We start from the raw sequence: 27,467 nt of genomic DNA, 5'->3' as shown, positions 1-27,467 counted from the left end.
ACTTCTTGCATTTTTTACATGCTTTTGGTGTGTTCTGTAGATACTTTATGAATTAATCATTCAGGGCTATCATAATTTCATGGATTTCCTCTCTATGTAATTTAGCCAAGGACAGTTGTTTTTCCTGCTTTTTAGAAAATAGGCCTATTTAAAGGTTTATTTCTACTATTAATGGTGTGAAACATCTTATTCTTTTTAAAATTATTTTCAGATTTTTTTCCCCATTTTTCTTTGTTGTCTTTCCATTTCTGTTTATAAATTTCTTGGATTGTCTTTGCATAATTGGGCCTCTTAATTGAGTCTCCAAACTTTTTAAAACTGATTTTAAGTTACAAACTTTTTGTTTTATAAGATGAATCTGCTCCAAATCTTTCATCATCCTTCTCTGTATGATTTTGCAAATAAGTTTATTTTCGAAACTAATATTGCCCTTGACTGCTTAGCAAGATTTATCCATGTGACAAGTATAAATCAAGTGTTTGCTGAATCAGGTACTTTTTGGTCTCTCTTGGTCTCCTTTTCCAACAATTACTTTGTCAGTTAAACTGTATGAAATTCTTATAGTTTATGTCATTACTTTTTTTTCACCCATGACACATTTTTCATCATTTGTTTGAATCAATCCAGATAGTTGTTTGAATAGCACACCATATCTTTTTTCATATTTATTTACTTTTACTTTTGTACTTATTTTGAATTTTGCTCTAATGAGTTAGTGGGTTGACTATAACCAGACAACTGATTCAAGAATGACTCCCACATAAGTAATAATTTATTTTCTGTCTAGTTTGATATAATAAATTTCTTTTTTTTGCATGTGCTATTAGTTGGTTTTTGTCATGTCCAATGCCTTCCAAGTTTTTGAAAAAAATATTTATGATATTTGTGTATTATATTTATATGTAGTCCACAAGTTTTGGGCCTTTTTCTCTTTACTTATTTCTGCTCACCATTTCCCTCATTCCCATGGTTTCATTGAAATTCTCAAGTATCAAAATAAATACTGATTTCATTGAATTGTGGTCTTAATAGAATTTCCATACTTCTTAATTTTCTGCAACAGATTTTGGTATAAACACTACAATCAATACCATGGTAGCTGTTTTGCAAGTATTTGACATCAGCACTACAATTCAAGATAATCAAACATCTCCATGAATTTCTTGAACTTTTCTCCTCTCTGCCTCAACATTTCTTTGTATCTTTGTCTTTTTCCTTTGTTATTCCATTCTTATCCTCTTTTCCAAGGCTCAGTCCTCAATTTTTATCCATTAATCCTCCTCCCTCCCTACAACTCTAGAATCCTTTTCCTTCTGTTATATTATCTTTTAAATATCTTGAATCTTATATATGGCCCTTTCTCCTTAGTTTTTATAAACTCCCCATGTATCCCCTGATCCTTTTAAAAAAGTTTGTCCAGCCTACCTAATCCTTTATTACTTATAATACAGCCTTCCCTTATCTCTCCTTAACAATCAGTTGCTTTGAAATAAAAAGTCAACTAACTTCCTTCACTGTTTTTACTCCTTTTTCTACAATACTTTAATATGATTGCTATCACCATCATACCTCTCTATACTGATTTATTTTTCTTCCTCTTACTTTTCATGAATGTAAGACTATCTTATTCTTTTTTGTATGCCCTGCAGTACCAAACAATAATTATACCTATATAGGGCATTTAAAAGTTCATATAACCCTTTCCTAACAACATTCTTCTGAAGTAGGTGTTGCAAATATTATTATATCCATTTTTCTGATGTGGAAATTAAGGTTCAGAAAGGTTTGACAGATTCCACAATTTTGACTCAAGCCACTTATCTTATCATGCTTTTATTCATAAAAAAACACTTATATCATGGTAAATAATAGATTTTTGTTTAATGATTACAGCCAGTAGCTGTCAGTAAGATTCCTTATTATATCCTTCTTAAACATTGGAAAATAGATAATCCCTCACTAACTGAAGATAAATTATCAGCAGCAGATGGGAATAAAATCCAACAAAGAAGTTTATTGATGTTGATATTTTGGGTGTACATGAACCTAATATTTGGGGGTGGGGACACAAAGAAAAGAAAGTAATCCTCAGAATACCCAAACGATCAATAATTCAGTTCTGATTGAATTTAAGACAGAGCTCCATTGAATTTACCTGGCAATAACTAACTATTTTAAGTTTTTTTACCTCCCACCTGACTTGTTCTGCATCTCAGCCTATCCCAGATTACCACATAGTGTCTATCAAGGCCTTTCGACAAGAATGCCATAGATGCAATTGGACTTTTGTCCCAGACCTGGTCCTATAAGGATCAAAGAATAGTTTTTTCCAACTAAATAATTATAGGTATTTTTCCTCATTCTGGTTATAATCTACAACAGGCAGTCTTTCCTCCTTTCCTTCTCCCTCCCTTCCTCCTTTCCTTCCCCCTCCCTTCCTCCTTTCCTTCTTCCCTCCCTCTCTTCCTTCTTTCCTCTCCTCCCCTCCCCTACCTCCTCTCCCCTCTCTTCTGTCTTGTTCCCCCTCTCCCCTTTTCCCCCCTTTCTCCTTTTTCCAGATAGGTCTTGTGCTGTAGTTTTCATGGCTTAGAACAGAAGTGGGTTCAAACTCCATATCTACCAATTACTAGCTGCATGAGAGATTTTAAGAAGTGAATAAAAAAGGGAAGACTATTACAGGGATGGAGATACATAGCTACCACATATTGGTGTTATTACATAGTTCACAAAAATTTGTCAAACATTTATTTTTTATTTTTTGCAAGGCCATGGGGTTAAGTGGCTTGCCCAAGGCCACACAGCTAGGTAATTATTAAGTGTCTGAGGCCGGATTTGAACTCAAGTACTGCTGACTCGAGGGCTGGTGCTCTATCCACTGTACCACCTAGCTGCCCCACTATCACCTAGCCACCGCCCATCAAACATTTATTAAGTAACTATCATATACTATGCTGTACTATGCAAGGCCAGTGCTCTATCCACTGAGCAACCTAGCCACACTTTGGAAAGGGAACGAAAAGCAGTTAGATGGTTTCTGTAACAGTCCAGGGAGGTGATGATGAGCTGGGATGAGTGGAAAGAAGGGAGTGAATGTAAGAGACATTGTCTTCGCTACAAACTATTCTCAGTTCATAACCTTCTGCCTTTTTATATTTGTATGAGGAATACACTCTCTTTTTGCCTTTCAGAATCTTATAAAGAAACTAAAACCTTGCTTTTAAGGAGATAAACAAAGGTAGAAGGGATATTAAGTGAATGAAGATACCATGATGAGGGACAGCAAGGTGGTACAGTGGATAGAGAATGATCCTCATGTTGGGAGGACGTGATTTCAAATGTGGCTTCAGATATTTACTAGATGTTGGGGAAATTACTTAACCCCAAGTTAACCTGGACAAGTCGCCCTCGCCCAAAAAAAACAACACCCCCCCCATCAAAACAGATACTCTGATGGATGAAGAATCACCTGATGTTAGTTATGATGAGAAGAGAATAGTAATTAATGCATTATAGGAAGATTGGAAGAGGCAACTAATACTTTAATCTGGTGTGATCTTGAAAGTAGTAGTAGGAGCCAAAAAGATTCTGAAAGGCACAAAGAGAGTATGTTCCTTATACAAATGGAAAAGGCAGAAGGTTATGAGCTGAGAATAGTTTGTAGCGAAGACAATGTCTCCTACATTCACTCTCTTCTTTCCACTCATCTTAGTTCATCATCACCTCCCTGGACTGTTACAGAAACCATCTAACTGCCCTTCGTTCCCTTTCCAAAGTGTGGCTAGATGGCTCAGTGGATAGAGTACTGGCCTTGCGGTCAGAAGGATGGAAGTCGAATCCTACCTCAGATACTTGACACTGATTAGCTGTATGACCTTGGGCAAGTCACTTGATCCTGATTGCCTCACATCCCTGGCCATCTCCAGTCATGTGATATCTGTCCGCTGGACTTAGTTCTGGAAGAGAAAGTGAGGCTGATGATTTAGTACAGCCCTTCCTTGCCCTTGCTCAAATTCAATCCATATATCCTTCTCATGGCATCATATGATGTCATGGTCTTCTTTGAAATCAAAGAATAAACATCATTATCATCCCTTTCCAATCTTTCCTCTCAACTTCCACATTTAAATTATTCAAGCAAAGGACTGGTTCATTCTCTTTGTGTCTCTGTTTCTATGTGTCTCTGTCTCTCTTTCTCTCTCACCCACTCTACTTCCTTTAGGATATATACAAAGGCTTTTGATTGGCACTTGCATTCTTTCAAAATCTGTCAGTATTCTGCCTTTTCAGGCTCATTTCCCATTACTCCCCTTCACGTATTCTACATCTCACCCAAATTTGTCTGCTTGATATGACATGTATACAACATTCTATCTTCTACTCTCTTCTATATGTAGTGCTCTGCTTCTTCAATTGTACCCTTGGGAATCTCTAATTAACTTCAAAGCTCAACTCAGTCATTAGAGGTCATCTAGTTCAACCCCCTAATTTTCTAGATGAGAAAACATGAAACTTAGGGAATTTAAGTCACCCATGGTTACATAAACCTAAATGACAGAAGTAAGGTTTAAATCGAAGTCTCCAAACTTAGCACTTTTCCATATACCTTCTGCCTCTCTCACCTTGAGGGTTTCTTTATTTTTTTTTCCTCATCTAAATAGTATTTTATTTTTTCCAATGACATGTAAGGGCAATTTTTGATAGTCATTTTTATAGAAAACTTAGGGGTCCAAATTTTCTCCCTTGTTTCCTCTCTAAGATGGTATTTAAATTGGTATGTCATATATGTGCAATCATTTAAAACATTTCCATATTAGTCTTCTGAAAAAAAGAAACAGAACAAAAGGATAAACCCCTTGAAAAAAGAAAGTGAAAATAGGATGCTTTGATCTGCATTCAGATTCCAGTTCTCTAGATTTGGACAGCATTTTCTGTCATAAATCTTTTGGATCATTACATTACCGAAAGGAGCCATGTCTTAGATCATTGTATTGCTGAGAAGAGCCAAGTCTATCAGTGTTGATCATTTTACAGCATTACTATTAATGGGTACAATGTTTTCCTGATTCTAATCACTTCACTTTGCATCAGTTCATATAAGTCTTTTCCAGGTTTTTCTAAAATCCACCTGCTCTTCATTTCTCATAATACAATTAAATAACATTGCATTCATGTGCCACAGCTTGTTCAGCCATTTCCCAATTGATGGGCATTCCAAGGGGACTTTTTTTAATTTTTGCAAGGCCATGGGGTTAAGTGACTTGCCCAAGGTCTCACAGCTAGGTAATTATTAAATGAACTCAGGTCCTCCTGGCTCCAGGGCTGGTGTTCTATTTACTGTGTATCACCTAGCTGCCCCCCAGGGGTGGGTTTCTTAATGATTCCAGTTGCTGGTGTTCTCCTTCCCCCAAAATTATGTTTGCATTTTGTTATATAACCTTGAAAGTAAGCTTCTTGAAATCAGGGATTGTTACATTTTTGTCTTTGTTACATCTTTGTAATAGAAGACATTAGGACAGTATTTGCCACGTTGTAAATAATTATTGAGTGAACATTGCTGAAATAAGGTTGAAATATTTTACCCAGTATGTACTGGAGCAGGTAGTGTTGGTCAGTTGGGTCACACAGTTGACAGAGTGCTGGAACTCGAGTCAGGATGACTTACTGCTTTCACCCAGATGGGTGACCTTGGGCAAGTCTCTTAACTCTGTTTTCCTCAGTTTCCTTATCTCTAAAATGAGTTGGAGATGGAAATAGAAAATTCCTTTTTTTTTTTTTTTTTTTTGCAAAGAAAATCCCAAATGGAGTCACAAAGAATCAAACACAACTGAATAACAACTAGGGAGTCACAAGTAGACTTCGGACTTAGTCCTCCTTTGTCAAGGGTTAGTTGTAAAGAGGTATAGCTCAGGAGCCACCCAGTTTGTAACAAAGATCGTTTAGATGCTATTAAAGTAGCTCAGTGAAGAAATAATACAGACTTTAGTTTCATCAACATGAAAGGTTTGGTATGTACTGCCATCAACCAAAATGTTGTTTTCATCCTTTTTAAAAGAATATTATACACTAGTGTTTATGCTAGACCTTGAAGCTGTAATGTATTTGGCAAATAGTTACTGAGAATTGGTCTCTTTAAAAAAAAAAATTCAAGTAGTTTGCTTCTTATTTTTAACTCCAGTTCTACACTTCCTCCAAAGAATTTATTATACTAGCTCTCACTGACTTTTCAGTATTAACTTAGATATAATTGCAGTGACCATATCTATACTACTTATATTTGTTGATTCTTAATGTCAGTCTTCCTGGTCCCTTTCCCTTCAGGTGTCCAGTCTTATTTGACAAAGTGCCCATTGTATTCTAGATTTATTCCTTTGTCTATTATGATATACACTGAGGTGTTATCTGAACAGAACTTTGCCATTTACTTTTTCTGTTCTTGTTCTTTTTAGAATTATTGTTTGATGTGCTGATTCATCAGTGATTGTATTCATTTTTCTTTTACTTAATTTGTAAAAGTACAAGTTGAAGGTCCCAACTTGCCATACATTGCTACTTGTTTGGGTTACTTCAGTGGGGAACTAATTGAGCAAATTTGAAGTCTCTTGTTGATTTTCTTTTAGCAGTGTTAACAGAAGAAAAACCCATTATTGTCCTACAAATTCCTTCTCTTCTCTCCCCCCCCCCATCCTTTGAGCTTGCTGAGAAACATGTGCAAAGAAATGGTTTTCTATTCTGCTTTCCCTGTAGGAATTCCTGACTGTTCCAATCCAATGTAAAAAATTTCATTTCATGGAAATTTCATAGAAATTTTTTACATTGGATTAAAACTGTTGGAAATCCTAAATATGTGGTTTAATCCTATAATTTATTGAAGGCAGTAACAGAGATTTATTATTCAACTTGATCATCTGGATGGCATATTTATACATTTTTAATTTCTTGTTTCTCTTCTGAGTTGAGAAACTTATTAATCATATGTCTGAACTAAGTCTTTGCTTATTCATAGTGGTCAGGTCTCAGATTCTTATACTCACTCTGGTGAATTCAGTATTCTTACTGATTTTTATTTTATAGTCTCACTTTTAAGGCAGGAGTGCACATTATATAAGATTTCACCAGCAATTTAGTTTTAGAAAAAAATGTATACTTTCCTTATTCTTACCATAAGTTAGATAGTATTTCTATCTAAGAAACTATTTAGTACTTCCTGAATTTATACTTGGAGGTTCATTTATTTGCACAAGGGTCATTTACCCCTAACTATAGAAGTTTATTGATGCACCCTATTTTTTAAACATAATTTTAGAACTGTTTCCCACCTTACTTTTTTTCCCTAAATCATTTGTAGCTCATTTTCAGAAAGTGGAAAAATTTGTATTCCTAATCAGATTTGGTGCTTTCTTTAAATTTTTTTCTTCCACTGTTGGAAGAGAATAAATTCAGGACTATGGTTATTTTGAATCAAATGATATATAACAAAGGTACAATAATGATTCTGTTTCTGTTTCTATGATGAATGGTTATTTGGAGAGGCTTCACAATTTTGATTTTTATCCATCAACTTTTGTGTCTTTCATCTGAAGCTTGAAGCTCAAGTGAGTTGAGGCTTCCTCAGCCTTCTCATAAGGAAAATCTATTTGGAAATATTATTTCTCCCTCTTTTGTCCTCCTCTCTGATTAAATATTTTCTAATAGCTTGTTTTCCTATTAGCAGATCCAATGTCTGTTATACTAGAGTAAGACAAATGGAGAAGGAACATTTTGAGAGGGAACTTTTGTCACTGAGAATCCCCAATTTCCAAAATGAAGGAACTCAAAACAGAGAGATACATTTTTTCTGCAGCATTACCTTCAATTTATATGAATTGGAGACGTGACTCTTTTTATAAGATGAAGATGGAAAGAAAGTCCAGTTAAAAATTGGCCAAAATGCACCTGAACTCTGGCCTGTTTTGTCTGCTTCTTTTCTGAACTGGCATAATCTACATTTTATTTTGTTTTTTCTTTGTAAATAGTGATTTTTGTAATTCCTGTGAGTTTTGATATATAATTAATTATTGAAGTTAATATGAAGACTTTCTTCTGACTTGAAAAAATACTAACTAAGGCTCCTCTTATTTCAAATGTCTTGTCTGTATGGTTGTAGTCCCACCACGCAATTTGATGATTGATATCCAGAAAGATACTGCTGTTGAAGGAGAGGAGATTGAAGTGAACTGCACCGCCATGGCCAGCAAACCAGCTACTACTATCAGATGGTTCAAGGGGAACAAGGAGCTCACAGGTAGAGTTGGGAGATGTGTTTATCCATTATTATTCACAATTTGGAGTGTTGCTATTGAACCACTGAATTATAAAAAACCTACATCGTAATGGGCATATTTTAAAATATATGCCCTCAATATAAGCCCCCATTAGATCTAACTGAATCCTTATTATCACTTATTAAACACCTTTGTAGCAAAATCCTAACAATCCTTTGAACAGCTGTGTCCTTTTACCCCAAGCAAAGTTTTGACATCCATGGAAATATTTCACCAAGGTGACCACACACACACCCTTGTATCAGACTTTCCCTGAAGCATTTGAAGACATAAGCCCTGACATTCAGCCCTAGAACCTGAGTTCATTTTTTCCCCCTTAAACTCATGTAGTCTTTCTCCAATCCCTCAAGCTGTACTTCCTTGTGCTAAGTCTTTGACAATATCATTGTCCTTAGACATGACTGGATAAGTTTCAACTTTTAAAAAGTCTTTCCCTTTACCATACCATAACAAGACCCACATCATTCTAGCTTTCTTTTGCAGTGCCAGCTCTTTTGACAGTGTATTTCCCTGAACTGGTGACCTTATCAGGTATTCAGATGACCTGTCTTTTAAGATCACTGTGGAAGTGGTACCTTGGACAAGGAATTCAGTAGACTTAACTACTTTGGTTTGTAGTTTGGCCAAAATGGTCAGACTAAAATAGCCCTCTTTCATTTGATGCACCAAAGAGAACTGCTAAAAATCTCTATTGAAAAGAAATAGAGAAATCTATATCTAGACATAGGCAAGTCTAAGTATGTGTTAATAGCAGCTTAAGTTTTAGATATTTGCTCTGCTTTTATCATCTATTTCCTAGGTATGGTTTTGGAAGAGAAGAGTTTTTCATTTCCCCTTTGCCTTCTCTGTGTGAATTGAGCCATTAAATGTGTACCGATAAGTACAAAACATTAAAAGAAAATTAATGGTGCGTCATTTCCCAGAGAGTTGCGGGGTTCAGGGAAGGGATTGCCTTTGCCTATTCATTCCATCCGGAAGGCTCCTTCCTCCTTTTCTGGGTGTTCTTGGAAGTGTCTTCCATCTGGCTCAAAGCCCTGTAAAATACTTTGTCTCAGCCCACTGCCACTGAATTTTTGTGGTCTTCAACTCTCTCAGAGTTTAAGCATTTTAATTATTGTTTAATTATATAGATCCATTTAGTCACTTTCCCTCTTAATTGTTGATGATAGGAGGAGGAAGGGAACTTATTTATAATTCTATTGATTTAAGTATTTAGGAGTTTTAAATGATATCATGGAATTTTTCTTACTGCCTAGTAGATAATGAAGTACTTCGTAGATGTTTCAAGTTCAGACAGGGCTGCAAACTGAACACCTCTTGTCTTAGTTACTCAGCCCGGAGCATTCAGATGTCAAGATGGCAAATGTTTCCCCAAGTTATTTGAAGGAAGCTCAGGATATAGGGTAATTAATAAATTTATTTAATCACAGATGCAATTAAGTTCATGTGTTATGTTTTAGAGATTCAGAGAGAAAAAATGTCATCCCTCTCATCAAGGAGCTTACAAACTATGGTTTATTTTAATGTGTGTGTGTGTGTGTGTGTGTGTGTGTGTGTGTGTGTGTGTGTGTATCACATATGCCAATAAATATAAAGTAGGAAATGTTTGAAATGTGTGTCAGCCTAAAATTAAATAATAAATTAAATAAAACCAGCATTCCTTGCTATTAAAATGTTATTTTCTAAATGCTATTATTTTTAGTCAGGATAAGCTGCTATTTTATAGAAATAGATTTAAAAATGACTTGTGTCCAGAATTCACTTAGCCACCTGTTTCTTGATACATTTTCATTCCCCCAGGAAAATCAGAGGTGGAGGAATGGTCAGACATGTACACTGTGACCAGTCAGCTTATGTTGACTGTTGGCAAAGAGGATGATGGCGTTCCTGTGATCTGTCTCGTGGACCACCCTGCAGTCAAAGACATGCAGACACAGCGGTACTTAGAAGTACAATGTAAGTACCTAAGTATTTTATTCTTTAGGGATAGAGCTAGAGTTGCTTGAAAAGACTTCAAAAGCTGTTAATTATGTAATTACATTTTATTATAGTGTAGATACAATTTCTATCTTGTAACCTTGGTGGAGAAATCAAAGTATTGAGAATCACATAATGGATTAAACAATGAAATTTTTATGCAGCTCTGCTACGTTACAGAGTACTAGTCGGATTCTAGAAATATCACATTTAACTAAAATTTAGTGCTTTAAGAGGGACACATCTAGATTCTTAGATCTTAATATGGATCTGCTGTAACTCTTGACTTTAAATAAAAGAATTTTTGTGAATGTGTGCTGTCATTATGCCTGTGCCAGCATTGAAAAGTAATTTTTTTACTCCTTTGTAAATATGCAATTGGAACTATTCAGTGGTGCACTGAATAGAGTGCCAGACCTAGACTAGGGAATCTTCATCTTCATGAATTCAAATTTGCCTTCAGATACTTATTAGCTGTGTGACCTTGGACAAGTCATCGTGTGCCTCACTTGTTTTCTTTGTAAAATAAGGTGGAAAAGGAAATGACAGAACCACTCCAGTATCTTTGCCAAGAAAACTGGAAATGGGATCACAAAAAGTTGGAAATAACTGAACAAGAAGTATAAACATGCTCTGGTTTTAAATACAGGTGTTTGCCTATTTCCCTTTCAGAATGCTATCTTTTATATTAGAGTATTGGTTTATATTTTAAACCTGATTTAAAGCAGTAAGTTTAAATGTCTAAATATATAGGTCAATGTTACCATATACAGGTTTAAACATAAGCTTATTTATAGTCCTTAAAAGTAATAATACTAATGATCTTGATTTTTAAAATATAAATAATTTTTAAATTGATGTTAACACAACATATACATACACGACAATACATATCAACACATACATACACATTTATGTTTGTATATGGTGATATATACATATATTCATGCATATTTATGTATGCATATGCATGTTTCTATATATGTACATACACATGCATACATATATGTATGCATTTGTGTATATATCCTCCAATTACATGGACTAAAAAATTTTGAAACTATACAGACCTAATGGAAAAAATCAAAACTATATGGGAACAAAATGAGGTCTATCAGCCAAATTTTCTTGACTACTGTTGGAGTTGTCCACACTTTTAGTTAACTTGCAAACGATAACTTTCTACCTCAATGTTTCTATTCAATTGTAAAACAAAGTTATTTTATCTATCTTCAGAATAGTCTCTGGAAAATTAAGTTTAAGACTAATAATAAGATGGTGATTTTCCCTGAAAGTTTTTATCCAAACTCAATTGAAAACATTAAAAGTGTAACATAATAACTACAACAACAAAAATCCACTGACATAACATAATTATCATCATCCCTATGAAGAAATAATGCTCAGAGTCAGTATATGAATGCAGATTACTGACTCCACATCCAACCCATTTTCAATTATCATGATACTCATTTTTAATTAATGGTGAAGTCATATTTTTTCACTTAATAGTATTTTTTCTAATTATGTAGAAAGATAGTTTTCAACATCCATTCTTGTAAGATTTTGAGCTTCAAATTCATGTTGTGAAAGAAACAAAAGAAAAGGACAAAACCATGGGGAAAAAGTGAAAATGGTATGCTTCAGTCTTCATTCAACCTCTATGGTTCTTTCCCTGGATGTGTCTATTATTTTCCATCACAACTTTTTTGGAATTGTCTTGGAACATTGTATTTCTGAAACGAGTTAAGTCTTTCATAGTTGATCGTCACAGATTGTTACTGTTACTGTGAGCAGTGTTCTGATTCTGCTAAGGTGAAATCATTTTTCTTACAAGGTCCTAAATTCATAGCTAGAAAGGGTTCCCAGGGACTTGAATTTCTAGGTGAAATGACTAACACAAAATGATCATACAGGTTGGTAGAAAGCCATGATTTCAACCTTCTCCTACTCTTTCCACCTTCACCATCTACTTCCCATGTTTCTTATTTGTGCCTTTAAATTGATTATGAGAAATTTAGACAGATATACTAACCTATTTTCCTTTTGAGATCTTCAAGTCTGAGTTGAATTGAGTTATTTTTCAGTAGTGTCCTATTTCACATGACCTCATTTGGAGTTTTCTTGGCAATTTCTTCGAACTCATTTCCCCATCGAAGAAACTGAGGCAAACAAGGTTAAGTGACTTGTTCAGGGCTTAAATGACTAATAAGTGTCTATGGTCACATTTGAAGTCAGAAAGATAATTCATCATCAGTAATATTGGCCATGATAATTGTCCCATGTTCAATTAAGTTATTGCTAAATGCTAAGTCCTAAGGGAGAAAGGAAGGCAATTAAGATCCCTGACCTCTTGATGCCCACCATCTAGTAGGGTAAAATGATCCTTATTCAGATAGTCTTAATACAGAATAAGACATGATTAAGTTAAATTGTTATTTTGTGTCCAAAAGAGGAAGAATATTTTCCTTTTGGAGGTCAAAGCAGGAAGAAACAAGAAACCTTTATTTTAAGCATTTGATCTGGATCTTAAAATGTGAACAGACATGAAGAATCTAGATGGAAAATAATTTTCCTTTGGTGGACCTACCATATAATCTAATGATTGGTATCCACATAGAAACATAGTTAAGATGCATGAATTTTTTTTCTGATATATCAGATAATGACTTTTGTGTATAGTTAAAATACTTAGCCTGGAATAGGCATTCTTAGGTATCATTTGTAGAAAAGCAAGATGTCTGGATAGAGTACCAGTCCTGGAGTCAGGAGTACCTGAGTTCAGATCCAGCCTCAGACACTTAATAATATACTTACCTAGCTGTGTGACCTTGGGCAAGCCACTTAACCCCATTTGCCTTCCAAAAACCTAAACAAAGAAAAAGAAAAAAGAAAAGCAAGATGTCCCTTGAAACTTGAGCAGTAGGCCCAGCCTTTTTGGGCTTTGTGAGTTTAGCTCAACTGTATCATTTCATAAAGCCATTTTTCTTGTAATTCATTTCATCTCCTTTGTTTTATAGCTTCATTATGGGCATCCTGCTTACAATTTTTATATAACCAAAACCATTGTGGAGTAATGTACCTATAATGAGAAAACAGAAATGATCAGATATTACCTAAATTGGCAGATTGTAGATTTTTTTGTGACTTCATTAATATGTAATTCATTTATATAAACTTAATATCCATTAACTTGCCTTGTATGGCACCATTAGTTTTAATAATACATTAGCTCTGTTGTGAACCTGAATAGATACTCTTCCAGCTCTTATTTTAAATCTTTCTAATACTTTTTCAAAGTATCTTGAGACAAGATGATCCTGTTCTAAATATAATGTGGGCCACATCCATCAGTTACCAGCTACTTTATCCTCTGTATTCTGGACCTAACACTGATAAGGATCCTATGATTTGTGGCCTTATTTTAAAGGATTGCTCTTAGAAAATTTGTTTGCAATAGATGTCTGCCAGGCCCTCCACAACCCAGAGCTTCAGTACTTAAAACATCCTTTCAGGGAGTGAAGAAGTTCCATTTCTGAATCCATTTAGCTGCTAATACTTAATGATAGCAAAGTAGGTATAATGTCTTTCCAAGAAGGAGGGTGCTCTTACTGACCATTTTAAACCCTCTTTGGTACCTTATTCTGGGAGCTGGAAAAGGAAGGTTTCTCCAACTTTTCTTTTAGTCAGCTCTTGGGTGACTTGCTTAGCCCAAGACACAAACATCTTAAGCAAGAGAAGTTCTCTGGACACTTGCCTTTATACCTCCTGAAAGTTCTTTGGGTTTTATTCAGCACAGTTATTTTCTGACAACAGATATTGAAAAGTTATAAAATTACCTTTCTGTGGATATGTAGTCTTTTAAAAAAACAAAACAAAACTACATATTAACTTTCAAGGGCATTAACAAGTTTATTGTTAACTCCCAATCATACATATTTTCTGCAGTCAAGGATAGAATATTTGCATATTCATTCCTTGCTCTAAAAATATTAAAAAGGTTTAGCTTAGAATTCTTTGTGGTGTAGAGTGATCTTCAAATAGAATTAAAATCCACCATATCAATCTGGTTCATTCAATTTCCTTCATATAGGCAGCCATCTAATACCTTTCCCCTATTGCCCCCCCCCCCCCCGCCAAAAAAACAAACAAACCCACAGTTGCCTGTAATTCTTGGAATTTCCTCTTATTAGGCACTAATTAGCTGTTTTTGTCTTTCAGATCAAACTCTTTAATATTATTGTTGGCTATACTTAGCCCCTCCTAAACAAGTCCCATTTCAATCAACCACTGTATTGGTAACCCTGAGGAATGAATGCAGACCTTGCAAATATGTACGGTCTTACTCTTTGATGAAGATGAAATTCTGAAGCATCCTATAGGGAAAAGATTATCAAAATATACAAATAATTTTTTATAGATACTTATTCTTAGACCATAAAGGGACCTCAAGAATCAATCATTTGGTCCAACTTCAGATTTCCAAGATGAAGAAACTGAGGTCCACATGGGTTTATTGACTTCCTGGAAATCAAACAGTTGATACCAGAAGGCATTACATAGATGCCAAGACTTCTCACTCTCATTCCTTCCCTTGTTACAATGCTGGAGAAATAATATTCCTAAAGATAGATGTTTGACATGTTCTGTTTAGTTTTGAACACAGCCCTTTTTACATCCTAGAAACTTGAGACAACTCTGTTCCATTCATTGAATTCATGAGAACCTGAAGATGCATGGGATGAGAGTTCAAGGCATGACTTGAGTTAATTAGGGATTAAAAAAAAAAAAACTACTCCCTGTCCTAAGGGGAAAAAGCAGAATTGAAGACATGAAAAATCTGCATTGTAATTCTTTTACACTTGGCTTCAAGTGTAAGGGTAAAAAACTAAGGGGAGTAAAATCAAAATGATGGGTTAAACTTCAGTCATTGTGATAGATGACCACCATACCCAAGTAGAACATAGGGACATGATCCCAACTTGGAAATCTTTTTCTTGAGGTTTTTCAGTCCTAATTAATTGAATGCAGGTTGTTGCAGTATCTGTTAGAGACCCCCATTTGTGATGGTACCAAGAGAAATTGTTGTGCCCAATTATGTTAAAAATCAGCCAGATGTGTATGCTGCTATACTTTTAATAATCCTTATGTTTCTGGTGAGTACAGATATTAATTGTGTAGTATGCATTGAAGTGATTAACATCAATGTAATTTATCATCTGGAGATTTCTGAACATAAATAAATGAGTTGTTTTGTTCAGCGAGGTGTTGACCCCTTCCAAATCCGTGATTTAAAGCCCCCCCTTTTTATTATAAATATGAAAGGCACCACAATCAGCCAAGTGTTCAGTTATTTGATTTTCTGGGGCATTAGCCACTCTTGTTTGTGACATTTCCCAGTTGGGTGCTCGTTTGCAAGCTCATTAATAAGGTTTTCTCCTAGGAATGTTGCTGGGAATGAAGAATATACAGTAGGGCCCTTGGTTTTTTAGCTTTCATTCTGAGACTCAGCAAGAGTATAGCAGCAGCAGTATGCAGTTAAATGTTTAAAAGAGAAAATAATTATGTTCGTAAGCTCCAATTCAAAGCCTTCTTTCAAAGCTTCGATGAAGAATACCATAGTGGTTTTGGTGGATAGGGGGTTGTTGTGGGTTTTGTTGTTGTTTTTAATGATTTGACAATACCTGACCCTAAATTTTTTTGATTTTTATGTGAGACTTTTTGGGGTAAGTGGCTAAATGTGGAGTTAATGAAATTACAACATGCGTGATTAGGACAGAATGTGATAGAATTGTAGCACAGTTAGAAATGGTTCAGATCTGAGATCTACTCTTGTCACATAAAAAAGCCTGTTTAATAAGAATAGTTCTCTGCACATTAAAAGAAAATGCCTAAATAACATCAAGGTGGCAACACATAGGGACAGAAGCTGGAAATTCAAAGGAAAGACTTGACCCTCCATATGGAATTCAAATTGTTGTGCAGAAAGGGAAATAAAAAAGCATTAACTCTGGACAGAGGCAAATGAAACTCCTAGATTACTGTTGGTCTTTCTTTCCTTTCTTCTCTTATAGCTATGCTTTCTAAATACTCTTATTAAAAAGTATCCATTTTGTTAAAGGATGGGTTTTTAGCTTTGTTTTGTTTCGTCTTTTTGTTTTTAATGCCAGGGATTATTTTTTGGGGGGTGGGGATAGACTCAGCAAACATATTTGAATGAGTCCCCTGCTCCAATTATCATCTGTCAGTTAATCATGTACTTGGGCATCATTTTTAAAATGAGTTTTATTGACTTGATGGAGCCATGCATTTTATAAATCCATAATTTTCTTCATCTATGATCCACAGAAGGCTAGATTTTTTTTCACTCTCAATTGGAAGAAAATTGGGCATTGAGGAGATGATCAAAACCTGTTCTTTATCTGTGCCAAAATAAATGTTCCTCTGTTATTGATAGGGGCCTTGCAATAAAGAAGTAAGAAAATCTGGAAGCTGGAAATTCTCCTTCTTCTTGGAATGGAGCATTAGACTTAATTTCCAAAAACAATTTCCTCTATAAAATCATCCTATCTACAAGTTCTGTTTCCCAGGTTCTCTTCTTTGAGGCATAATAGCAGGCAATGTTTGAAATTAGCCTGTTTCTTTCTGCTCCCTAATCTTCTTGTATTCTCTTCCCACTCTCCCTTCCTTTTATTATTTTTTAAACAGGTGAGGAGTTGAGTTTCAGGGAAGTAATTTCAGTGTTTATTATTTCTCTTGAGAAATCAAGGCATGGAGGTCCCCCAACTCAAGTTAATATTTTAATCATTATTCTTTTGTTATTAATGCATACCAGTGGTATGTTAAAGAATGGTGACTAACTCAACAGATAGTTAGCCATGTACTCTGTGGTGCTACAACAATTAGCAGCTTGGGAACCAGTAGTTGAAAGAATATGTTGGTGCAAGGTTGAATTATGCCACAGGGGAAAAGAAGTATTTGACATTTCAGGAGGGAGGGAGTTCTTCACAACCTTCACAACCTTTACAACCATTTTTTCCCTTGACCATTCCTCTTCATTTACTTCAAATAAAAATATTCCCCCTCCCCCTTTTTTTAAAACTAGGAACATCATTCCTATATGTGACCATTCAATGCCCAAGTTTAGGAATGGGTATTGTACTTATGATTGTGTGCTGGAACACCCAGTAGTATGACTTAAAGTCCTCTGATATTTACCTTCCTCTTAGTGGTTTGTGATTCAAGGTCCAATTTTAATTCTCTTGAATAAGTAGTAGAAGTCAAACTGGCACCTATAATCCATGGTCAAGAGGAGGTCCTTGTAGTTTTACCTGAGAGTTTTCATTACTTTGAGATGCAGAGTAAGAGAGGGGGGTTCTTGGGATCTACAGATTTCAGGACAGGTATCTGTAAACTTGAATGAGGGGAAATTTGCATCTTTTTTTTTTCACTATCTGCGACTGAAATTAAGGTTTTCTTCTATTATGAATGTGAGTAACAAAACATTATTCTGAGGAAACCATAGGATTACTTCCAAAGGAGTTTTTGATACACAGAAAAAAAATATTAAGAACTGCCATGGTATGCCATATAAGAAATAAAGAAAATAGAGATATAGTGACCTGAGGATGAAAGCCAAAAGACCTTAAGTGAATACCAACTTTGAGTAACTGTACTCATTAATTCAAAGCAAAATGACATTATAATCTTCATAATAGCTTGTGTTTTCATGAGTATGGAAGGAGAGATGAAAGTAGAAATCCAGGTTTTAATTTCCAATCCTTTTCTCTTTCTCTAGGGGTTTCCTGTTTGTCTTATTGTTTGTTTTTTAAATTTATTCTATATATTTCATAAAGATGTAGATCTTGATGTGTGTCAGCACCCTGTTTAAAATACATTAAGAAGATAACTTGATGCCAGAGCCTCATGCAACAAACTTCTCCTGTAGTAATGTGTCACATATCCTTGGTACCATATCAGTCCTATTCTGTTTGACTCATTCTACTTATTGTAGCTCTGATCTCGTCGTTCAAGAAACAGGGTTTAAGTGCTACCATTCATACAACAGCTGCAACAGCAGGAGGTCTTTCACCTTCCAAACAAACAAAATAAACTCCAGTGAAAATTATTCATGAACATATTATGACAATAGAAAGCAAGTCTTCTGCCGAATTTTTTTTCCCCCAGCTCCTCTGAGAGTCTCTAAGTAGCTCAACTACATATTGCGCTCCTGTCATCAGATGGAGCTGTCGAGATTTCTAGCACTGCCATTTTTAGGTGTTCTGCTGCCTTTTATTCAGGTCAGTCATCCATATCAATTCTAACTAGATCATTCGTAGGTTAATTTTTATTTTTCCTTTAATTCCAAAAGGTGTACTAAGTGGCCCAGCAAGCAAAAGTGTACCTTGCTAGGCACTGCTTCTTTTTTTGATAGTGTAGCTAACCTTATTCATAGTTTTTTTCCCAAATCTGGTCTATGCATGTTTTAATGTAGAATAAAATTTTGAAGATGAAAGATTACCACTTATGTAGGATGCACAGTCAGCAGGTGGACACAATGAGAGAAATTTTGTTCTCCATGGCATCATGGTATCTTGTGTTTTTTTTGTTTTTTTGTTTTGGTTTGCCTTTTTTGTTTTATATTGTTGTGTATTGTGATAAGAAGTCACACATATTCTAGTGAAAGATTCAGAGGTTCAAACACTAACACACAAGGGAAAATCCATCTTTAGACCATGCCTATGAAATCCAAATATTTTCTCTTCCAACAGTACTGGGGTGGTGTTCTTCTCTTCCAACAGTCCTTAAGGTCCTTGAGGACTAAATTCTACTCTTTCTGGTGTGTTTTTAGCATTGAATTTAAGACAGAGGAACAGACTGGTAAGGCCAGGTTCGACTGCATTCTCAAAATAATGTGTCCATGCATAGGCATTGACTACTAACCCAAGTGGCTTTATGTTGGCCATAGAACATTTGTTTAAGTACAATAATGATACCAGAATCACTGAAATTTCCTTGACTTTCCATTACACATAGGCACTTTCTCTTTTTTATAGAAAGATTTTATTTATTTTGAGTTTTACAATTTTCCCCCCTAATCTTGCTTCCCTCCTCCCACCTTCCAGAGAAGGCAGTCTGTTAGTCTTTACACTTTTCCGTGGTATACATTGATCTAAGTTAAATGTGATGAAAGAGAAATCATATCCTTAAGGAAGAAAAATAAAGTATAAGCGAGAGCAAAATTACATAATAAGATAATGGGTTTTTTCCTTGAATTAAAGGTAATAGTCTTTGGTCTTTGTTCAAACTCCACAATTCTTTTTCTAGATACAGTTGGTACTCTCCATTGCAGATGGCCCAAAATTGTCCCTGATTGTTGTACTGATGGAATGAGCAAGTCTGTCAAGATTGATCATCACTCCCATGTTGCTGTTAGGGTGTACAATGTTCTTCTGGTTCTGCTCATCTTGTTCAGCATCAGTTCATGCAAATCCTTCCATGCTTCCCTGAATTCCCATCCCCCCTGGTTTCTAATAGAACAGTAGTGTTCCGTGACATACATGTACCACAGTTTGTTAAGCCATTCCCCAATTCAAGGACATTTACTTAATTTCCAATTCTTTGCCACCACAAACAGGGCTGCTATGAATATTTTTGTACAAGTGATGTTTTTACCCTTTTTCGTAATCTCTTCAGAGAATAGATCCAGTAGTGGTATTGCTGGATCAGAGGGGTATGCATATTTTTGTTGCTCTTTGGGTGTAATTCCAAATCGATCTCCAGAAAGGTTGGATGAGTTCACAGCTCCACCAGCAATGCATTAGTGTCCCAGATTGCTCAAATCCCTTCCAACATTGGTCATTGTCCTTTCTGGTCATATTGGCCAATCTGAGAGGTGTGAGATGGTACCTCAGAGCACATAGGTACTGTCAATGGCTAAATTTCATGGCATTCCTGGTTTGGAGCTTTATGTTTCTAGATTGTTAATGCACTTGTGTGGAAAGCATTTTCTAGCTTTTAGTCTTCTGTCTTGGAATACTAACTAAAGCCTAAAATATGTTAGACCCTACCTCATTACTTTGAGATAGCTCTTGGCACTAGGTTCCATTTTAGGAAAATATTTGGTAGATTATAACATTTGATTCATGAACATAATTAAACTATGCATGACAGGCTTTGGGCTATCCAATCAACCATCTGGATTCTTGAGTATTTTGACATATTCTTGGTGTATTCATGAGCTTTCTGCATAATTTTGGCTTTCTGTGTTGCAACAGATTTGCAAGGTGGTTCTATTGCACCTCTTGAAAATTTTACAAGCTCCATTTTGGGAGTAAAGGAAGTGAGACTTAATTTATTACAAGGTTTGTACCAACCCAAGTTAGACCTTGGCATGTACACATTATGTTCTTGGACTGGCCATGAGAACTGTTAGATTGCCCATTGTCAGATAATATACCAATAAATACTGAATATGCCAACCCAGGGGATGTTTTTCTACATAATAGAAGCAAGATTAATGTTTACCTTTTCACCAGCTATTATGGTAGTTGTAGCAGAATAAGCAGATAGTTAATGTTGTTCAGGAAATTTGGAGAAATTGTTAAAATCAGTTATTAGAATTGAAAGTATATTTTCTTTGACTTCTTACATAATTCATACTTGAATTTAAGTGTTAGAACTTCCCAGCCCATTCCTTCTAATTTATGTAAGTAATTGATAACTGGTAACAGCTCATTAGGAGTATAAGAAATCATTTGACTAAAACAAATGCAGTTTTACTGAAGAGGCAGGATGAATTCGATTTTCAACATTCTCAGTGTGCAGAACTGAATATGTACCCTCTTTATTTCCTTGTAAATTGCATGAAAAAAAACACCACGTAGGCCAGGAAACATTCTGCTTCCACTTAATTAATGGGTCATTGTCAGTGGTGCATGGAAAATACAGCCCTTTGGTGGATCCAAGATTAACCTACCAGCAAATGTTCAGTTTTAATCTGAAGTTTGGGCTTTATATTCTTCATCTGGCATGATGCCATTCCAAGAGTCATTTCTTGACATTGCACTCTTAGTTGTCACAATGCTACTATTTTACTATGTTTGAATGAGGTAGACTCTTTATTTTCTTTTTCTTTCACTCTCTTCATTTCATATAATGGGTTTCAGACTGTTGCTCTTGGCATGTCTCCAGTATTTCTCCTATAGCCAAGTCAATGGGCATCCTTTGGGTACCCAGGGCTTTTTTTAGACAGAGGGACTTATCTCAAGCTTTAAAGATGACTTCTAAGTCTTGGTACCACCTCACATTTAGTCTTCTGTTCAAGGTCACCATAGGTTTTCCTTCATGTTATTGATGCCCTTCTCAATTGATGGCCCTCCTATCTCCCCAATAATATCTGGAAATCTCTATGACAGTTTGCTCTTAAATTTTTACTATGTGGTCATGAGTCTGACAGTAAAAACTGTGCCACTTGGAAGGGTCAAATGGTACCTTCAAGCCTTGTTAGCTTTATGTTCTCTGGCAAATGACTTGACATCTCAGAAAGCATTACTACCATACAGAGGGAGATTGCACACTGGCATGCAATGTAGTTCTCTTCAAGCATTCTGAAAACCAAGTGGTTTCAGAGCTGTGAGAAGGGAGGCCAGTGATAGAAATAGGTATATAAAAATACATTTATAAAGCAGTCATCCTTAGAGAGAATTGACTTGTGTGACATACTTGAGTACTTGGGTTGCAGTTGACTGAGCGCTTCCCTCTTTTTTTCTTTCCATTTTTCCATAGGAGTCATGTTAACCTACTTAGCTTTGCTTATAGAAGGCCAGGATGCTGTTGTTTTTGGTAGTTGAGGAAGTAAAATCTTGAAAATTGTATTGACCTTTCTGTGGACTGATGTCTTGCCCTCTCCCGTTTATTATACTTGAGTCTGTCTCCAAAGAAATATACCCAACATTCATTTTTATAGTTCTAATGAAACTGATTTGAGAATTAATATAGGGTTAAGTAGAACCTTGCAGAGACATTCAAAAATTCTGCCAGACTATAGTTTTGGTGAATTGTTGATATTTTAAATTTTAGCCTGTTTTCCACAAACAAGATGGATATAGATAGTGAAATAAATTATATTAGGCTGGTATCCATCCCAATTAAACTGCTCTTAGCTGTGATAAAAATGACATTGATTATAGTTGAGTTTTAATAGTAGCTCACAATTAACTTCCAAGGGAATAGTCATCCTTCAAATAAACCTTATTCTATATATTTTACATTGTTTTCTCTTGTCACATAAAGCCACAGTCTGCAGTGTATTTAAAACAAGATTTTTCTAGATTTAAGTGAATAAGCCTCTTCCCTCTCCACCCCAGTTCTAATATTTAAAGCTTTATGCTAAAATTCTGAATTTGCTAGCTTTTTCATTTTAACATGAAAAACATTGAGAAGAGCCAAACTTATTAATATGCAGTGTCACAAAGTATTGTCACATAGTAATATAAGATATATGATAAAATGTATCAATTCTGAGCACCACAAATATCTGTGGCTTCACCTCAGCATGAAGGCAAATGAGTTTCCTTTAGCTTGAGTGAGTCTGGAGATAAACTTCAATGTAACAAAATGTATTTCACAGGAAATGTTTGATGTGGCGCAGTTGGCTTATGAATCTCTTATCTGTCCGCGTTTCACTCTTTAGAGTTATTAGTCAATTTAATTTGAGCAAATGCCGGATTACTAACTAATTAGAAAGATGTAACTGAAGGGACAAAGATGGGGAGGGAACAACAGCTCTGCCAGTGTGTGATGTTTGCAGGAGCAGGCAAGTTTGATTCTACCTGATGATATCATTTGTTCAACATTGTACTTTGTGTTGTTGTCATGCAGATAAGCCTCAAGTGCACATTCAGCTGACTTACCCTCCACAAGGCCTAACCCGGGAAGGGGACACGCTTGAGCTAACATGTGAAGCCATCGGGAAGCCCCAGTAAGTTCTGAAGTCCAAGGTTGGCAGTGGGTCATGCACAGTAAATGTCACAACACAAGAGATGTGTGAATGCAGTCACTTCTCATTGGCCTGTCGCCTGTCTCCCAGACGAGAGCCTACTACAAACGATAAGAGATTATGCAGTGAAAGGTGGAAGATTATACACTGAAGGGTGGAGGATTATTCTAGAAAAAAGAAAGAATTGTCAAATTATTCTTGTTGTCTAAGCTTTTTTTTTTAAGTGAACAGTATCAGCTCAAAGGAAATATTGCCTGATCTCCTATACTAGCACATTCTCTTTATTATAGTCATTGCTATGATTCTAACTCCTATTCTTCCCCTCACCACAAAAACAAATAAACAACAATATCAACAAAATCCCCAAATAGAATTTTAATGTACCTTTAGCTCAGTGATACTTTCGGCCCATTTCCCTCTTTATATACTAGACTGGTATTTCTCAAGTAAGATTGACTAACAGTATTTTGTTCTTTCATCGTATAACAAATAATTTATCTAATAACCAATTTTGTTCCCTTTACTATCTCAAAGAAAAATTTGTTACAGTGATAACCTTCTAAATAGAAGGTTTTTGCTAGCAAGGACTTCACTTAGGTGCTTTCCCCAATGAAAATAAGCCACTGATTAAGAACAGTACCATTGAGGAAATACATTTTCTTAAGCTAACATTGGCTCTGTTCTACCAGAGTTCACTCTTCCGAATGTCCACTCTATCTCTGGAATGGTTCCAGCTTGTGCTAGTGGATGAGAACCCTGTAGAAGTATAAAGCTTTTATCTTCAAATTAGAAAAGTGTTGATATGTTGCCCCTTTAAAAGTCTATTGTCATTTATTGGTTCAAAGTTAAGCTGTCTTTTATATTTATATGATATACTTTAGATGTCTACCAGAGGAAAATCAACAACTTCTATCTCCATAATGGAGGAATATATAGTCACTGGACTTGAGGAGCCTCAGTTTTCTGTGGTATCAATCAAAAAATAGCATTGGGCTCCCTCTGGTGTCCCGAGAGCATCCAATTTCTTTTACAGATCTATACTTATATCATTATTAAAACTTTCATGAAAATAAATAAACAGTGGATTGGACCAAGCTTCAATGTTGAAACCTAATGAGATCATATGACAAGGGAATAGAAAGTAAAAGACCATTTTTATATAGTGTTACTTAATGCTGGAGTTGATAAAGGTACCTTGCCAACCTTACAGTGACTTTCGTTGCTTAGATCTACTTTTCATTCCTGGGTATGCATCACTAACAAACAAAATCAATCAAGCCCACGTTGTCCACATAAACTTCCCCATTCAAAAAGAACTTCACTCTGAGGGACTATCTTAATTTATCACCTGAAGTGGGGATGTGGGGACAGTGAAAATGTCGTTATTGTTTTGCTTTTCCTCCTCCTGTATTTTTTTTAAATATTTAGTTTTAGCTGAATGATCTCTTTCCTTTGGAGCATTGAAAAAAATTCTGCTTTCTCCCTTTGTAATTTGCTGCTCACCTTTTGCAAAAAAGGATGCCTGGAGAAAAAAAAGTTTTTGTTATGTTTTTTTCAAAATCATTTTGCCACTTTTATTAAACTGTTTTTATTGTGGGTGTGCTGCTGACCTGTATTTTTGTGGTTTATATGTATATGTGTTCATTTGTTTTTCTGAACAAATTAATGTGCTCAATTGAAGATGCCAAAGGAATGGTAATAATATGTTTCTTTCAGGACACTTGTTCCTGAGAGCATGTCAGTTCCTTTCCAGTAGAAATGGATTTATGATTGTATAAGTGTGCACATGTTGCTTACTCTAGAGTTACGCTTTTAGCATATTACCTATTTATTTTCTCGAGATACAGCGTACAATAAAAATGGTAATTTAGCTTGCCATTAAATGTTGTGAATATACTTAGCACTTACCCCCACTGATTGTTTCAGCTGTCAAGCAGCAGGACATTAGATCTGATTGCCAGGCGGACCCATTTGCCATTGCCTGCAAGGAGGACATATGCAGCACTAATTTTTAAATAATTTACAGGGTTGTGATGACAAACCCATATGTAATTAAAAAAATAAAACTTCCATACCATTTGAAAACTAGAATGCTACATGATATTGCTACCTCAGATACCTTTCTTCCGGCCATTACTCCTCAAGGCGATAGTAGGAAGCAAGTAGAAGCCACAGTTAACTCCAGTCTCTCTGAGCTTGAAACTTTTCAATCACAAACCCTGTGTTGTCTTCAATTTACAAAAGGGCCAGGGAAGGGGGAAGCATCTTGAAGAGTGGCAGCCCTGAATTTCAAGTGGCATAAAAATATGTTTTAAATGTGTGTATTTCTTGAGTTTCTTGGGAAATTGATTCTTTTTAATGGATACCAATGTAGTACTTTCAATCACTAAAAACAGGCTTCTCAGTAATGAGCAAGTGTCTTAAGACCTGAAAAAACCATGTTGAGACTCACTCAGCAATGATTAACTTGAAAGACTCTTCCTAAAGCTGTGATTACCTCTATGCAGGTGTACGAGGTTAAAAAAGGTGGGGGAATATGTATTTTCTGTTTTTAGACAAGCAAGTAGGGAAAAAGTCACTGTTTTCTAAGTGAAGAATAGATGTGGTTGGTCAGAGAGGATTGGGTGTCCCTCCAACATGTTGAGCTGCTCTTTTGGACACCAGAGGTCAAATTTTGTTTTAGATAGAACACCAGTTCCTTTAAACATTTTAGTTTGCTTATAAGCAAATGGTTTTGTGTTTTAGCTTCTGTCAGAGGAGTCCATCTATCACAGGTCTGCAACCTAGTCTAGTTTCGGGATGTCTTTGATTTTTTTTTTAATTAGTTAAGGAGATGATTAACGATAGGTGAGCTCTGTCCTATCTGGTTGTTGTGAAACTGCACAGCAGGGCAGAAAAATAAAGGATACTGGATCATGCATCCGATTTGTTTAGGATAAATTGTAAATAATGAAGCTCCCTTGTGTGTTGTGTTGACAACCATTCAACACCTGATAATGTAAATAGGGGAAGTAAAAAAAAGTATGATATGTCAAACAGATGGGTATTTTGAAAGATCAAAAAATAATCATTTTGTTGTCTTAAATGTCTTGTATTATGCTTTCCTTTTGTGTCTGTCACCTTGCATGTACCCGTACTCACTGTGTGGGTGAACAGTTTGATGTATCAACTGCTTCATGGGAAATAGTTAATGCAACTTGTCTTTCTCCCCCTCCTTCATAGGCCTGTGATGGTGAATTGGGTAAGATTAGATGACGACCTGCCACAACATGCTGTAGTGTCGGGGTCCAACCTGCTCATTAATAACCTAAACAAAACAGATAATGGTACATACCGCTGCGAAGCTTCCAACATAGTGGGGACAGCTCATTCGGATTATACGCTGTATGTATACGGTACGTGAGAAGACAAACACCCGTCTCCTAGGCTCCTTTACACAGAGCTACAACAGGGGATTGACTCTTCAGGCTTCTGGCAAATTCTTTTTTAATGATTCCCTGCAAGAGCTCTCAGAAAGCCTGTCTTATGTTGACCCCTTTGTCTCCTGCTAGGAAAGCCAGGACTTCTCCTCCCTCCGTAATCTGAGGGACAGCCCTTTTTTTGTATTCAAGGACTAGTGAATAACACCCACTAGATACTCTGGTCATGTGGGGCAAGAGGGAATATGTCCTCAGGCACAACTTATGGAGAGCACTTATCTTGGAAGTAATGATTGAAAATCCATCTATACCATTAATGATTCTATCTACATTGTGTAGGGTTCATTCTTATTGGTGCTTCCAGTGATGCCCAGTTTGACCTGATTCTCTCTGCTTAATGAACTCAGGGACTCTCCTTTGTCATTTTCAATATACAGTCTTTAAAATACAGATAACTTGGAGAAATGAGAGTATTCTTAGTAACAACATAAACCACCTGTAGCTACTAGTTACTAATGCTTTTTTTGTTCATTTGGTTTATATTTTTGTTTATGATTTTTTATTTATTTTTATTAACATTTTTCACAGGACTGTTAATTATTATGCATTCAAATTATTTCCCATTTATATGATTCTGCACTGCTGCTGTGTCTTCTTGAATATTTTCTATACAGTTAAATGCATCACCACTCCAGTGCAAATCCTTTTCTTAAATTGATACATAAATTAGGTTTACTTTTACAAAGCCAG

General features: G+C 35.7%; 1 protein-coding gene across 4 annotated transcripts in view; it reads left to right on the top strand.

The window, feature by feature from the left end:
* The window catches only part of CADM1 (cell adhesion molecule 1), a 340,937-nt gene that overhangs the window by 279,127 nt on the left and 34,343 nt on the right, over positions 1-27,467 (top strand). For all 4 annotated transcript variants that reach the window (XM_074216729.1, XM_074216730.1, XM_074216731.1 and 1 more), the window contains 4 exons: positions 8,144-8,281; positions 10,122-10,277; positions 23,181-23,280; positions 26,521-26,693. In XM_074216729.1, coding sequence (XP_074072830.1) covers positions 8,144-8,281; positions 10,122-10,277; positions 23,181-23,280; positions 26,521-26,693 — 567 coding nt within the window. The remainder of the gene's footprint in view (positions 1-8,143; positions 8,282-10,121; positions 10,278-23,180; positions 23,281-26,520; positions 26,694-27,467) is intronic.

Source organism: Macrotis lagotis, chromosome 1 (genome assembly GCF_037893015.1).
Source record: "Macrotis lagotis isolate mMagLag1 chromosome 1, bilby.v1.9.chrom.fasta, whole genome shotgun sequence".
Lineage (NCBI taxonomy): Eukaryota > Metazoa > Chordata > Mammalia > Peramelemorphia > Peramelidae > Macrotis > Macrotis lagotis.
The sequence above is the reverse complement of the archived record's forward strand: the minus strand, read 5'-3'. Positions and strand labels throughout refer to the sequence as shown.